At 36.1% G+C, this 16908-nt stretch overlaps 1 protein-coding gene across 1 annotated transcript; it reads right to left on the bottom strand.

The window, feature by feature from the left end:
• Positions 1–3549: 3549 nt before the first annotated feature.
• Positions 3550–16908, bottom strand: lman1 (lectin, mannose-binding, 1). The gene is made up of 13 exons (XM_031317765.2): positions 16646–16908; positions 15133–15287; positions 13925–14032; positions 12873–12934; positions 12390–12489; positions 12069–12192; positions 11211–11269; positions 10910–11042; positions 10497–10684; positions 9988–10067; positions 4903–5065; positions 4681–4805; positions 3550–4067 (listed from the first exon to the last, which is right to left on the bottom strand). Exons 1-13 carry the CDS (start codon positions 16863–16865, stop codon positions 4031–4033), a joined length of 1554 nt encoding a protein of 517 aa, XP_031173625.1. The 5' UTR covers positions 16866–16908; the 3' UTR covers positions 3550–4030.

Raw genomic sequence — 16908 nt, 5'->3', positions numbered from 1 at the left:
TAAGTTCTTTCAACATACTATACTAAGACTTTTTAATTACTGTTTTGACATGCTATACCATGATTTTTTTGAACATACAATCACTTTTTTCGACATAATATACTATGACTTTTTAATCACTTTTTGACATGCTCTACTTTGACATGTTTATGACATACTATACTATGATTTTTCATGGCATACTATACTATGACTTTTTTGACATACTATACTATGATTTTTTTCGACATGAAATACTATGACTTTTTTTATCACTTTTTTGACATACTATACTATTTTTTTCGACAGACTATACTATGACTTTTGATCACTTTTTCGACATTAAATACAATGATTTTTTATATGTTTTATGATACACTATAGGCTACTATGACTTTTTTGATACTTTTATAACACACTATTTCATGACATTTTTGACCTTTTTATGACATACTATACTATGACTTTTTTGACTTTTATGTCAAACTATATAACGTTTTATGACATACTATAACCTACTGTGGCTTTTTATATTTCCTATGACTGTAAAGTTTTTCTGACATACTATGACTTTTTTATGACTTTTTAACGACATACCTATACTAAGACTTTTTTTTTTCGGCACACTACACTTTGATTTGTTATGACATTTTTATGACATACTAGTCCATGACCTATTCATGACATTTGTATGACATACTATACTATGACGTTTTTATGACATACCATACTATCACCTTTTTTATGAAGGTGGCCCAGCTACCACTTGACAAAATCCGGAGTGTTTGCTGTTTTTGCTCCACAATGGACAGCAGAAACCCTACACATCTTATGTCGCACACTGAAGACTCACCTGTTCAGACTGCATCTTGGCCCATGAAAAGATAGAGAGAGAGAAAAAAAAAAAACCTTTCTTACTTTTGTTTCTAATTTGATGAATTTCATGTACTCGCATGATTCTTGCTATTGTTGGTTTGCATCTTCAAGGTTGAAAGCAGTATTTGTTAGTCACTTTGGATAAAAGCATCTGCTAAATGAATAATGTAAATTGCATCATATAGTATACTAATATGAAATTGTTCATGGCTTACTGTACTCTGACTTCTTATGACTTTTTAAAGACATAGTATTGTCATGATACTGGGTTTTTGTAAAGTCTGTTTCCTGTTTAATTTTGAAGGTTAACTCCTTGTATGTCTGGTTTTACTTCCTGCCTCGTGCATTTTCAATTGCCTGCTCTGCCCTCATTTATTCCACCTGTGGTTAATCAGCATTGTGTATTTGATCCCGTCTCATTGTCGGTTCGTCCTGCTTAATGTTTGGAATTTTTGTGAGGTACTAGATGTTCCTGACTGTTTTGTAGCCTTCTGTTCATTAAATTGTTTGACTGCATGAACATGATTTCGTCTGCGTTTGTGTCCGTCTTTTGCTGTTCAAGCGTGACAACTATACTATGACATTTTAATGATATGCTATACCATGATGTTTTATGACATTCTATGACTTTTTTATGAATGTGATTTGTTCATGACATACTATACTATGACTTTTTTACAGTTTTTACTACATACTATACTATGACTTTTATTTTACTTTTTTGACATATTATTAGTTTTTATGACATACTATACTAAGAATTTTTCATGACTTTTTTGAATTTTTAATGGCATACTAAACTATGACTTTTTAATATTTTGACATACTGTACTATGATGTTTTTAACATTTTTATGACATACTATACTTTGACATTTTATTACATACTATACTATGAATTTTTTATGAATTACTATACTGTGATTTTCATGACATACTATGACTTTTAAAAAATTTATGACATGACGTACTATACTTTGACATTTTATTACATACTATACTATGACTTTTTTGACATTTTATGACTTACTATACTATGGCTTTTTTAATTTTTAATGACATACTATACTATGACTTTCTATGACATATTATACTATGACTTTTTGACATTTTTACAATATACTATACCAGGATATTTTGACAATTTTTGACATACTAAACTATGACTTTTTAGACTTTTTATGACATGCTATAATATGATTTTTATGACTTACTATACTATGACGTTTTTATGACTTACTATACTATGACTTTTTTGATTTTTTAAAGACATACTATACCATGACGTTTTTTTCTGACATGATATTTTTATGACATACTATACCATGACGTTTTTATGACATACCATACCATCACCTTTTTCATGAGGGGGGCCCAGCTACCGCTCAACAAAATCTGGAGTGTTTGCTGTCCTGCCTCCTCAATGGTGAAAGGAGCAGATCATCAGGACAGAAGAAACCCTACACATCTTCTATCGCACACTGAAGACTCACCTGCACTCACAACTGCATCTTGGCCCATGAAAAGATAGAGAGAGATAAAAAACTTTCTCTCTTTTGTTCCTAAAATGTAGCAATTGAAACAAGTTTTGCCAGTTTGATGAATTTTATGTACTCGCATGATTCTTGCTATTTTTGGGTGGTATCTTCAAGGTTGAATGCAGTAAATGTTTGTCACTTTACATATAAGCATCAGCTAAATGAATAATGTAGATGGCATCCTATAGTATACTATTATGACATTTTTCATGACATACTGTACTATGACTTTTAAAATACAGTATTGTCATGATACTGGGTATTTGTAGTCTGCTCCCTGTTTTTTTTTAAGGTTACCTCCTCATGTGTCATGTCTGGTTTTACTTCCTGCCTTGTGCATTTTCAATTGCCTGCTCTGCCCTGATTTATTCCACCTGTGTTTATTTAGCATTGTGTATTTGTTCCCCTTTCTCATTGTCAGTTTGTCTTCCTTGATGTTTGGAGGTTTTGTAAGCTACTAGATGTTCCTGATTAAATTGTTTGACTGCATCAGCCTGATTTCGTCTGCATTTGTGTCCATCTTTTGCTGTTCAAGCGTGACAACTATACTATGACTTTTTGACATTTTTTATGACATACTTTACTACGTCTTTTTATGAAATTTGTACGACATCCTATAGACTTTTTTTTTTTAAACATTTTTGTGATATACTATACAGACATTTTTTACGACATACTATACTATGACTTTTTTAATAAACTATTTTGATATACTATACTACTACCTTTTTGACTTTTTTATGACATACTATGCCATGACATTTTTTAAGACATACTATACTGACTTTTATGACTTTTTTATTGCATACTATACTATGACTTTTAGACATATTATGCTATGACTTTGTAACTTTTTATGACATACTGTACTATGACTTTTTTAATACCTTACTATGACTTTTGACATTTTTATGACTTACTATACAATGACTTGTTTTGATTTTTTATGACAGACTATACAATGACTATTTTATAACACTGTAATTTGCCTTTTGTATGAATTTTAAATTAATAACTGTAAATCTACAAAAAACTATGTACTGTAGGTGCTAACTGTGAAAAAACTGGACTCATGAGAGATGAAGAGAAGACATTACATGTTGAAGCATCGTTATGAAGTTTATCTCACATGATGAAATAAGCAAACACCAGAGGGATTTGGGTTTTCTGTTTATGTAAATTGTTCATGTAGATGATATGTCAGATTCTGACACTTCTGACTCAATCAAAGCAGATAAACAGAAGCAGACATCTTCTCTGAATTTTCATCACCAATAGCATTATTTTCTACAAAATTGCACATTTCAAAACACAGGGATTTTTTGTTTTCAGTTCAGTTTCATTGAAATGGGACTGGGGCAGATTTCGACTTTTGAAAACAAAATCAAAAGGATCCCACCGACCAAAATACTGTAAGGAACATGTTACATAATATTTGAAATCCAGAGGTCTCACAACAGCATTCATACACAACGATTTACTGATCTAATTAAAAATCTGCAATTCATTTAAACAAACTTCATCAAAACCAAATTTTTCAAGTAAAATAACTTATAATCTGAAAATAATCCAACCAAAATACAATTATCAAAATGGACATTCCCTCATTTACACACTCTCTTTCAGAGATGCATTTCATCAAAAGAACTTCTTTGCTGCTGCTTCTTGTTGACTTCTACAAGAGAAAAGAAGGAGACACAAAGCATTAGAGCGTGGAATTAGATCTTCTACTTAAGTAAAAGTAGCAATACCACACTGTAGAAATACTCTGTTACAAGTAAAAGTCCTGCATTCAAAATCTTACTAAATTAAAAGTAGAAGTATTAGTACAAGTAATACCAAAGTACTCTTTATGCAGAATGGCCCATTACAAATGAATATATATCACTGGGTTATACTCAGGATGCATTAATGTGCAAGTATCACTATTGTTGCAGCTGGTAAAAGTGGAGCTCATTTTAATTACTTTATACACTGTCGGTAATCCATAAAAATACATCCTAATTTATTAGTTGATTTATATTTTGTATTAATAATCTGAATCTTTAAAGTGGCTACTGTTATCTAACAAATGCAGTGGAGAACAAAATACAATATTGGCTTCCAAAATGTCGTGGAGTAGAAGTGTAAAGTAACATAAAATGGAAAAACTCCCCTGAATTCAATTTTAAATATTTTTTTCTAGTACAGCACTTGAGTAACTGTACTAAGTTACATTACCCTACTGGTTAGAGGCATTTAAATCCACAAGCATTCGTATAGCCAAATAAAAACAACTGATGTCTTACTTGTACATGATGTAGCAGAAGAACAGGACTGACTGGACGACAATGAAGACTGCAAAATGAACAGTGGATAAGCAGGAAGGCATGGGAGGCACCTCGGGGCACTTCATAACCTTCTCAGCAGGATTCTGTGAGGGAAAACATACAGAAAAGAGCACAGAGTTCAGTCAATTCTGATCTATTTTGTAAACTGCCCCATAAGAGTTTTCACACTGTGATTACTACCTGAGCATTGCGCTGGACCAGGTGCTCCACGTCCCTTTTGACCGTGTGCAGATGCTCCTTGATGTCGTTGAAGTGCTGAATGCTCTCGTATGTTCCCATACCGCCTGCATTACCCTGGTGTTGGGTCAAGCCGATCTGTTTCAGTGACTCATAAAAGGAGTTTCTGCAGTGACAAAGAGAAGACACACTAAGTCACTGTAGGAGCGAAAAACATTAAAGTGCTCATATTATGCTCATTTTCAGGTCCATAATTGTATTTAGAGGTTGTACCAAAATAGGTTTATGTGGTTTAATTTTCAAAAAACACTATTTTTTGTTGTACTGCACACTGCTGCAGCGCATCTTTTCACCCTGTGTGTTGAGCTCTCTGTTTTAGCTACAGAGTGAGGCATCTCACTTCTATTCCATCTTTGTTGGAAGTCGCACATGTGCAGTACCTAGGTCAGCACTGCTAGCTTGTCAGTTGCAGAGTATGAGGGCGTGCAGCTAGGCGAGCATTATAACGTGTGTTACAAAGTGACGCACGTTCGTCACGGAAGTAAAGGCTGGACTACAATAGAGCTGTTTGGAGCAGTTTGTGAACAGTGTTTTCTCTGGAAGATGGTAAGTCCCTTTGAGGTGGACTTTGGGCTTTTTCACTTTGTAAACCTATAACGTGCACAAAAAAAGGTATATAACACAATAAAGGAAAGGGAAAAAGCCAAAAAGCAGAATATGAGCACTTTAATGCTGCAACTGCTTCCCCCAAAGGACTGAAATGATACAATCTTTAGTGCAAACGCCTTTTAATACTAAATAAATATCTCTGCAACATAGTATTTACCTTTGACAATTTGAATCATGTGTTGAGTGAATCCATGTTGGGAAACATGATGTACAGTAAATATGCTGTGTGGTATCATTTATTTACAGTAATACAAATTGTCCAAAATTAATCTTTTAATCCCTATTGACTAGAGGCTACATATTCTCAAAGTTCGAAAAACAGAAAATTACCATCTGATAAAAGAGGTCATGATTGCTGAATTAATCCCTTATAAAAAAAAACATGTTCTTACAACAGATTACAAGTACAGGAGGATAAGAAACAGATCACAGAGGACGGCTATCGGGAATCCAGAGTCTCGTCATAATGCTAAAGACAAAATAAAAAAGCACATGAAAGGTGGAAACAAAAGCATTCATTGTAAATGTATTGTTTCATTGAGTGAAGTCAAGTAGCCTTAAGTCTTTCCAATGTGAGAAAGGGAGAGAAAATGTTTTAAATAACTAAATAACAATAAAAAAGGCCTGGTTCTTCTGGGTCTGGTTCGTCTTGTGAGCAAAACACCGGCTTAGTTTGGATCCACTCTCGATAGTTGGCAAATGTTTTCACCATTACTGGTTGCTTAGCTAATGAGGAACATAATTGTCCACAATGGGGACTATTGTAATTGGTTTTGTGTGTGATTAAATTAGACAAAAAAAGTGAGCATCATTTAAGAGTTATAGTATTTTTAGTACGAAATTTCCTCTTTGTGGTTCTCTGAGATGAAATCTATTGATGCACCTACCCAAAGTAACTGCTGCTGTTTACACATGAGCACAATCTGCAACTTCCACACATTTATGCTAAAGCATTATCAGTAATACCAGACCTAATATAAATACTGTATGTTTGTCTAATTTAAGCTTAGTTGGCTCTGTCAAACCAAAAGGTAAAAAATATCCTACCAGCACCTATAAAGCACACTAATTAACACATTATATATTGTTTAAATTTGTGGTTTTACAGGGGTTATGTGCTATTGCTTGGCTGGGTGCAGTGATTTCCAGATGTCTTGGCATCTGAGGTTGCCAATGCCAGGCAGCAAAGACTCAAGCATATTTTCCAAAAATGTCTGAGATGAAGAAAGAATGAGATTGAGAGTAGCAGGATTTATGGTTGAGAGGGTTAAAAGTCACTACTAATATCTGCTTAGGTAATAGGGGTATGTTTCTAAAGTAATATTTGTTACCTAAAACTATGTTCACTCTTGCATCATTCCCTCAAGAAGACATCAAAATATACAATCCAAAACAATTACGTTCATGGCTCACCAGTAATAAAATGTGAAATCTGTAAATCTCTATCTTCACTTTCAATTTAATCAGCAAATGAACTACAAATACAGCGTAAACCATTTTTAGAAGAGAATGAAGACGTCTAAGCCCATATTTCTCGACAAAATTAAATTTCTTAAAGTTGATTACTTACAGGGAGAAAGCAATAAGTTTCCCTTATCATCATAAAACACATGAAAGACGATTATAAAGAAAAAAGTGACTAGACAAATGAAAGGAATTCCAGCAGCGTAAGTAGGAAGGCCCTAAGAGATGGATTGTGAAAAGAAATCAATTGGAGGTAAACCATGTTTGGGCTGCGTATGACAGATGTATTTTAAGACTACTAATCTGATAAGGACTAAATGGTGCTAAGATGGTGGCCTTTTCTTGCTCGGCCACATGGCTGAGGTCTGAAAGGACGGACAGGGATGACATATAAACAAAATCTAATTTGTTTTACAGAGAGGAGAAAACAAAATCTCCCTTGAGAAAGTAAGTGAGCATTTATTAAACCCTACATCTAATCTTCATCTGCTACAAGTGACCCATTTATTAGCAGAAAGCCCTCCTTGGAGTCTGAGATGAAGTCCTATCATGTGTGTTTAAAAGATGGGCCAGGATAAACTGAGAGTTTAATCTACAAAGTAATACAGATCAGTCGCAACATTAGCACATTAGAGGGAGCAGCTGCTGCCTTTTGCCAGGGTCTCAACTGTCCATCAGCTTACTCATGTTCACCTCTGATAATGTGCTTTCTTACAATTGAATTATTACAGAAACTCTGTCGTTCCCTGCTATCTATACAATGTAATTCACTTATAGAAAAGGTAGAAATAGAACAAATGAGACCCGTAAGTGAGAGTTTGGGTCCATGTGAGTTATGGGTCAACAATATAATAAAGAAAATCATGTATGCAAAATCATTTGAGGATGAATGTCCTGTTGGATTTAGGGCAAATAAACAGCTTGGTTCTTTTATGATACATGAGACCAAGAGATTAATGTTACATAAAATAAAATATTTAATATCTTGTGATTCTGATTAATTCTTAATGCGGGTGTGTTAAAATTAAGACACATAATCAAACTGCGGCCACAGGACAAATATGCTGTTGTTGAATAAAATAAACATACTTTGTTTAGACGATTGATTTTTTAGGAAGGGGACAAAGTGCTGACGTAAATTTAAGACTTCAAGACTAAGACAATTACAAGCTGAACACAAGACCAGTTGGATCATTTATAACTTAATTATTGGCGAAATAGAGAAAAAACATCAATTAAAATCCCCTCACAAATTTATGAGAAGGGTTTTTCTTTTTAAATCTTCTGCATGCTCAAAATGACTACGGCTACAAGCACCTTAGGCAAGCAATACAAAAGCACAAGATACAAGTTCTAAACATTTAAAAATAAAAAAAAACAGTCATGGAAGGGACACCATCATAAAATCTCTTAAGCTGTATTATCTCAGCATTAAAAACATGTTAAGCTTCCGTCACCATGTACCAAGGCTCAGTCCTTACCACAGTTGCCCTGGTTCGATTCCAACCCGCGGCCCTTTGCTGCATGTCGTCCCCTCTTACTCTCCCCCCTTAACTGTCTACATCTGTCCAATCAATCAAAGGCAAACAAGCCCAAAACATAAAGGATAAAACAAAACGCTGTCGTCATCTGAGAGTGGTAAGGAGACCATCTAACTAAAATGGAAGGACTCTGTGTCTGTTCTTTGATTTTCTCGACAAATGTTCATCTGATCGCCTATATAGCCAGGCTAACGGTTCTTGAGCTGAAAGCAGAAATACCGGAGGCCAAGCAATCGGACAGTTCTTAACAGACATGTTTTGAATGGACACGTCACTCGTTTTTACAATTACAGAACAAGAAAGAGAAGATTACCGCTGGATATTACTATACCTATCATGCTGTATGTCTCAGCAATGATAGAATTCTTATTCACAGAGATGATATCTTTTAAAAACTGCCAAGTCAAGTCCAAGACCAGGTCCAGTCGAGACCAAGTCAAGACAGAGTCGAGATTAAGTCCTGTTCAAGACCATAATAGGCAATAGTGCCCAAGGTTAATATGGTGATTAAGGAGTTCTGTACAACTGATCCCAAATCAGCAGCCAGGACAACTTGCCCAGTTCCCAGTAGCCAAGTCCAAGACAATTCCGAGTCCAACAAGGTACGAGACCAAGACAAGTGCAAGAATTCAACAAGGTGGACTCGAGGCCAGACTTAAGTACTGCAGTCATGGTAATTAATAGGGGTGTTACAATTAAATATTGCATCCATGCATAGCGATGGATGGTTCTGCATCGATGCAGTGACAGACCATTATCGATTATTGCTTTTTTTGTTGTCGTTGTTGCCTTTTGTCTGTTGACTGCTGTGTTCAGACTCTGCTACATTTAGGAAGTGGCTTTTTTAAGAGCAGATACAATAAAAAAGGGAGTGCATATATATCTGACTGCTTGAATTTGTCGATGAAAACCATGTGTAGCAATATATAATAATATTGAGGAGGTGACGCATCATGATATCCAATCGATTTGAATCGTTGACAGGATAATCATAATCGAATCGTGACACCAGTGAAGATTCATACCCCTAGTAATTCATATTTTTTATTTAATCACAACAAATGAGTAAAACGGTTAAGAGCTAAGATCAAGACAGTGTGACGATTATCCCATTTAGTGCTGAGGCTTTCAGCGTGTGTGTGTGTGTGTGTTTGTGTGTGTGTTTGTGTGTGTGTGTGTGTGTGTGTGTGCGTCTGACTGTTGCTGCAGATGGATTATCAGGCTGGCAGATACCTGTGATGTTGCAGCCACTGCATCCTGAGATTAAATATGATTTGAGGGATTTAACCGCCAGGATTTCTCTTGTTTTTCTGGAGTATCACATATCTCTCTTATGTTAAAAACAACAGCTAGTTTTTAGGACTGACCAAACATAAAAAAACAATGATTATTGACAAAAACTGTTGTTACTTACCTCAGCTCATTCAGACTTTTGAGAACCTCCTGCTGGGTGGTTATGACAGTGCCCAACTGTTGTTGACCGACAGTATCCAGCTAAAAGAGAAATACAACACAATGGTCTGAAGGTTAAACACTCCAGTGTCCACATTTGATGAAGCAGTCATAAAAAAAGTTTTATGAATATATTAGTTTTGATAACCTGTCATAAAAACTGTTAACCTCAGGAAGAGTACACAGAAATGATACTGAAGGGAATGCATTGTTGTTTTTTTTAATGTGTTGATCATTTGTTTGAGCAGGTTGCCAGTGGTCTCTTATCATCCAAATACATTTTTGAACCATTAAACTGACTAGAAATGGATCTATGCTTTGTAGAAGCAAAACCACTGATTGTTATTCACATCCCTACATTTGTGTTTGTGTGAAAAATGACACATGCTATTTGAAATGATTTGCGAATCCTGTAACATCTTTGTGTGCATCTCGTGTACAGAACCCAACTCTAGGCAACGACACGCTCACCTGTCCCGACTCAGCGTTCGTCCCCTTCTTGGCGACGTCGTCCGTGATAACAGAAACATATCGCCGCTGCTCGTCCAGGATCATAGCGAGCTGCCGGTGGAGCTGTTTGATCTCCAGGTGGATCCGGTTCTGGCCTTCAAACACCTGACGGATCTCCCGGTCATTCACGCTCTCATACAAGTCCTCAACTGAAGAGGATACAAAGATTAAAACCAATTAAAATACAACCTACAAACCTTTCTTGAGATATTGTTATGTTTCGTGGCTCTTTGATTTATAATTTTCCAAACAATTGAACTTGGCTTGATCAGAGTATATACAGTAAAACAGATCATAAAGAGTAAATAAAAACAACTTTCAACTTTATGATTCAATTCATGATCACGTTAGGATTTGCTTTTTAGAAAACTAACTTGGCTCTCCTTGGACGTCTGGGTGCTCTTTCTGAAACTCCTCTTTCTTTTTGTCGAGCTCTTGCTGAAAGATCTGAAATTCCTCCTGGTACTTGTCCTTCTCTTCTTTAGGAATCTCAGAATCTGGTGGGGGCTTCAGAGGGAGAGACAAAAAAAAAAAAAAACTCTGAATAGAGGCTGTGCTTAGGCTACGTTGTGCACATTCATGCATGCGCACACAGAGACATAGCACAGCTACAGAAAAGTGAACTGGACACACAGGATTGTGAAAGTATTAGAAGCTCTAGTAAAATGTAGATACCGGTTGCTGGCCTGGCTCTGTGAGTCTGAACAACAAGAAGGACAAAACATCGTGGTCATCTGATGGAAGAAAGACATTCTGAATTAGGAAATTACAACAGAAATGAACAGATTTTAACTTATGGTAGCACTTTTCATTACTGCACGGTAATGACAAGGTTAAAAGGGGGTATAAGTTAGAGGAAAAGGGTGATTATGGGGTAATTACAGAGTGATCTCTTGGTTATAACAATGATAATATCATTTTCTGCAATAGGGGAATAGCAGGTCAGAAACATGAGAATGACACTTGTTATTAACAAAGTTGTAATGGGGTAACAACAATAAAGAACAATTATGTTTTATCAAGGTAAAAAAAACTTTAATAATGGGGTAATATCAATTTAAAATCTTTTTAGAGAGTCATAATGGGAAAATGTTAAGGTGTTGAAATATGCTGATGAAAAGGAGGATAACAGATAACTATTAATAGAATAATAAGCTCATGATAATGAGACAATAACTCGTGGAAGTAATTTCAGAAAAGAAAAAAATATATTTAGGAAATTGCCATTATATAAAATACAAAGCTGCCGGTTTGTATTTATTTTATTATACTTATTTTAAACTAAACAGTCCTTTGATGGAAATGCATACAGAAGTTACTGTGGAATATGCACTAATCAGCCTGTTTATGCCTCCACACCTGACAATTTAAATGAATGATTTTGTATTTTTGCTCAGGTGAGAAAACTAGTCTGGTGTCTAAATGGCTCAAGAGGGACTTTTTAGTAAGAGGACTACAGAGTAGTAGAGAATACTCAATACTCACATTTAACTCACAACTTCAAAGATTTCAACACAGAGAATGGAATAGTACCTGCTAAACCTCCAGTGGCAGCTGAAATGCCAAAGAAGCCCTCACTGGGAATGATCATGTTGTCCACCTTTGTGCAGAACTCGTAGTCCTCTCTGTCTGGAGTGAAACCGTTGTTGATCATAACCTGAGGAGGAAGACAGAACAATGATGCAGCTAAACAAAACACCACTGACTGTACTAATCGTCATTATGTGGCATCATGAAACCAGGGCCGTAGGCTGAAAAGTGTTGATTGTTAACGAGGTAGAACTGCCTCTTTTCTCTTCATATACAGCTTCATATGGATAGGTAATAATAACTAGTGTTTATGGTTTCTCCTACCGTCAGCGTCTTCTTGTAGTACGTTATTTTGGCTCGGACAGGATAGGGTTTGTTGCGGAAGTCTCGTAAACATGTGCCGAGGGCTTGTGTTGTGCCGTCACTGGATCAAAACAACATTTTCAGACAAAATATAACAATTGCATTTACCTATATACAGCATTGTGCTCCACATAAACACTGAACACGAGCGGAGGAAAAACACAGTATGATGGTAAGAGTTTATTAAATAACTGAATAACATTAATGCCCATGTATGTTTTTGTAAATACTTGTTTAGTGGTAACAGTAAACAGTGTGAATTCTAAGACAAACTGAAATGGCACTGGAAAAGTGATTTAAAGCTTTCACTGGCCCGGGGGAGATTAGGAAAGATAGAGGATTATTTACTTTCCAAGCAAATATAATCATATTTCCTAATCTTCTTTAAGTTGAATTTTAAGTTGGTGATGACATCTGAGCAATGCAAAAGAAATGTTTACTTACTTTTGATGGTCATAAACAAGGTTGCCATTGTTTCCCACAACAAGTATAGCGGGGTTATTTTTCTGGAATGAAAATGGAAGAAAACAAGGAAACCCATTAATCCTTTTTTTTTTTTTTTTTCATCTGACGACCAGAGGTGGCTTTGCTTTTAGGTAATCTCTAAAAATATCAATCCCATACCTGAAATAAATAATGTTCAAATGTGAGATAAACAGAGCTATGAAGCATTTGTTTTGTATGACAGCAACCTATTTAACTATCTACTTATGAATATATCTACTTTCTACAACTATTTACAAAATATAAAGAATAAACATTTCATATTTAAAATAACATACATAATAAATTAAGACTTCATAGGGTTCAATGAAGAGAAAAGGAAAACATGTACATATGTTTTTGTTTTATGTTTCTTATAACCCCCAAAATGAGCCAAAACTAATATCACTACTACTAATATTTAAAAGGCAGAATGAGTAGGATTTGTCGGTTGCCAGCAGGTGAAAGCCAACTCCAGATCCACTCTCGTTTCAGAACGAGATTTGTCTGCTTGGCGTTTCGCCTCGCTATATTTGAATTTTTTTGTGGCTTCCTCTTCGATGTGTGCTGGCACATGGTTGCTACGTTTTTAAAGGATTTAGAGGTTAACGCCCAAAAACAGTCCCGAACACAGAAAATGAAAAGAAAAAGAAAATACAGGCAGAGGGCAGGGTCTCTGCAGATACAGACACAGCCACATGGGTCATAAGTGATGATTGAGAGGGATTCTTTTTGTATATAAAAAATCCTACTCATTGTGCCTTTAAGTTTCTGAAGATGTATAAAGTGAATCTGAAAAATGGATCGGCTCACGGCTGTAATTTCATTTTCAACACTCTTCCTCTATAACTAAACCAGTTGATAACAACCAAACAGAAGCCGTCAAAGAATGAACATGGCTTCAGCAGCGAGTCTTTTTGGCCAGTTTACAAAAACTCCCCATGAAACACTTTCAGGAACACTTCTGGAAATATACAATCATTGACAGTTATGGCTAAAGAATGAAAACCAACCTTTCCATCGTTGTCAAAGGAGTCAAAGAAGATTCCAACTCCATTCCACTGGTCGGCAGCACCGTACACTGGACCATCGAGGCCTTGTGCAGTGGTGAACCACAAAGCCTGGTAGGCAAAGAAAACGTGGTACAAATGTTAAGTTTGTTTCAGTACCCTTTACAAAACAAAAGTCAAAGGCAGTAGGCATTTTCCTTTGTGATTGTTTTTTGATTTGCCTCTTTTAGGTTCTCTTCTGACGAATAAGTTAAGTCAGGTCAACAGTTAAACAGTGAATGTGGGAGAAAATATCACAGGTATTTACCATAAGTGTTTAAGTGCAGCTGTAAATGGATCTGCAGTCGTCACACCTTGACATGATTAAATCATCCAGTGGCATGTTTTAACTCATCAATATTATAGAATGTATATTAAAAACATTAAGCTACTACTATGCAGCACAAGCTAGCTGAAGATGTGTATGCTGTTCATAACTGTTCTTCTGTCAGGTGAGGAAATGCTTGTAATGTAAACCCTGTTGGCGTGACACACCTCATGAAACAGGAAATGCACCTTCTCTCAAAATGCAGTTTTAATATGCAACCGGAATATTTTATTTACCTGTTGTCACAGGAGGTCTCGTTACAGGTCATCTTTATTTCTCACATCAACATGGTCAACATATAGGTTTGGTTTATTCATCAATTATAAGGTTGGACATCATTTGGCTGTAAGGTCGTGGATTAAGTGTAAACTGCAGGGTAGTGCAGATTAGGGCTGGATATCATTTGAAGATGTCAGAGTCAGTAAAATAGCTACATTTCTGTAACAACACATAACCAATACTTCCTCAGTTTGGGGAATATTAAGATGTTTACTTTTCATTCATTGCTCTACCTACATAAACTATAACAGTGAAAAGTAAGAATGTTTTACTGATTTGGATTATTAAATATCTGATTAAAGCAAGAATGTGAGCAAGAATGTGACCAAACATTCAATACCAACTTTTGAATCATGTGTTGGTGCTCCAAAAGTATTCATACCCATCCCCAGTGTAAATGCATAGAGTAGTAGAGTATGCCAGTTCAGTGTAGTGTCTGATGGTTCTGTACTGACAATATATTAAACGTAAACTAAACTTTAATAACAACTGTGATTGGAAGTGCATTAGTAAGTTGTATAGGATAACACATTCCCTAAAAGAAAATTGAACTGCCTGTCCTTACCAAACCGTCCGCTCCCATCCGGCCTCTTCCAGATACTCTAAAGGTCACCTCGGCCTCCCAGTTGTCAAAGCTGACTTTGTTTTTTGTCCACACAGAGCCCTTCTGACTCCTGAGGGACGTTGTAATGCGCACCTGGTCTGCACTAGGAATAGCATCTTGGATGGAAAGGAGAGATGGAGAGAATAAGCATGATTTTAGTAGCATGTTATGTTCAATGATCCCTAATAAAATAATATCCTACTAAGTCATCTACAAAAATGTCAACAACATATGTAAGGTTTTACCAAAACCACATGCACACAAAAGTAGTCTGTGTCTCCTTCTTCCACTAAGCTAACTTGCCGTATTGTTATCATAAGCCAGCATTATCAGGGTGTGCCTACTCTAATCTTTTAACTGCCTCAGTACCAGATTCACAAACTGTAAAGCATTTTCCTCAGATTTGTTTGTACAATCTAGGTTTACTCATTATTACATTATTTACTCATATTTTGCCTTACATAAATTGCATACTTGTGCTGAAACGAGAACCTATCAATTTATTGTTAATGTCACTGCTTTTCTTTTCTCTGTTTCATATCATTTTAACTTGAGTAACGTTGGGTTTTGCAGTGCTGGACCAATAAAACAAGCATTTTGTTCTGGAAACTTGTGATGGGCATTCCGTCTCTGATTTTGAACATTTTATAGACTAAACAGTTGATTAATTGATACGTCAATCAAATATTTAAGTCAACATTACCTAGTTCTAGCTTTTTGCTTAGGATTTGCTTATTTTCTTTATTATTTTCTTTCTAGTAAACTGAAAAAATTAAGGTTGTCTACTGTTGGTTGGACAAAACAAGCAACATGGACACTGTCCATGTTATCAAAATGTCCCCACTTTGAGTCTAGACTTTTTATGCCACCCCCCACATCTCTCTCCCCTAGTTTCCTGTCACCTCTATATTGTCCTGTCTAACAAAGGAGAGAAAATGTCCCCAAAAGATTCTTTATGTCACCTTTGACTCTGGGAAATTGACAGACTAATCAACAGACTAATAATCTTTTGTTAGAGCCCTAAATCAATGCTGATTTCGAAGGGAGTGCAGTGTAATCTCATGCTGCAGCTTATTGAATGCTCATATCAGCAACTAGACAACTCACTGTGTGATGCAAGAATCCAAAGGCCCATCTTTGCAAGAGGAAAGTTCAACACTTGAGTTGCATGTGTCTGCCTTTAACGTGTAGTTTTTAATCAGCCTAGGACACGTTTGAATAGGGCTGGAACTCTGACATTAAATCTAGGGTGCTAAAATGTGTCAATTCCCTGGTTCCGTTTTAAATGGATGCACAAAGCAAACCGCTGTCATTTCTGCAACATCCTGAGCGGAAACATGTCAGTTATAAACCGTAAACATGACCGGCCTCAGCTGTCCTCATGTCATCTTGATACTTGAGGGTTTTAAATTCAAATAACAGACGACCAGCAGCTCTGTAGCTCTGTGATGTTGACAGCTGGATGCAAACTTACTTCCAGTGTGAATCCAAAACGGAATATTGCCGTCGGTCTGAGACAGGTGCGGTCCTTTGAAGCTGTATTTGTACTCAAACCGGCGGTGGGGAAGCTCTTCTGACGTCGAGGCACCGGCGGCGATATCGGCGATACTGCAGTGAAATATTAACGTTGTGAGAAAAGTTAATAACAACACACGAGCTTTGGCAGCCGGGCGCTGTGCAATGGACACCGCCATGTTTCTGTATCACTGCTGACGTAGCGCTGAGGCCATGAGCATG

Source organism: Sander lucioperca, chromosome 14 (assembly GCF_008315115.2).
Source record: "Sander lucioperca isolate FBNREF2018 chromosome 14, SLUC_FBN_1.2, whole genome shotgun sequence".
Classification (NCBI taxonomy): Eukaryota; Metazoa; Chordata; class Actinopteri; order Perciformes; family Percidae; genus Sander; species Sander lucioperca.
The sequence above is the reverse complement of the archived record's forward strand: the minus strand, read 5'-3'. Positions and strand labels throughout refer to the sequence as shown.

What these genes read in the sequence shown, in the direction of transcription:
- lman1 (XM_031317765.2), bottom strand. Translation starts at nt 16,865, where the DNA reads ATGGCGGTGTCCATTGCACAGCGCCCGGCTGCCAAAGCTCGTGTGTTG. An exon ending in CCTTTGACAACGATGGAAAG is followed by an intron (nt 12,935 to 13,924) that starts GTTGGTTTTCAT and finishes TTTTCATTCCAG; the next exon opens with AAAAATAACCCCGCTATACT. An exon ending in AGACGTCCAAGGAGAGCCAA is followed by an intron (nt 10,685 to 10,909) that starts GTTAGTTTTCTA and finishes TATCCTCTTCAG; the next exon opens with TTGAGGACTTGTATGAGAGC.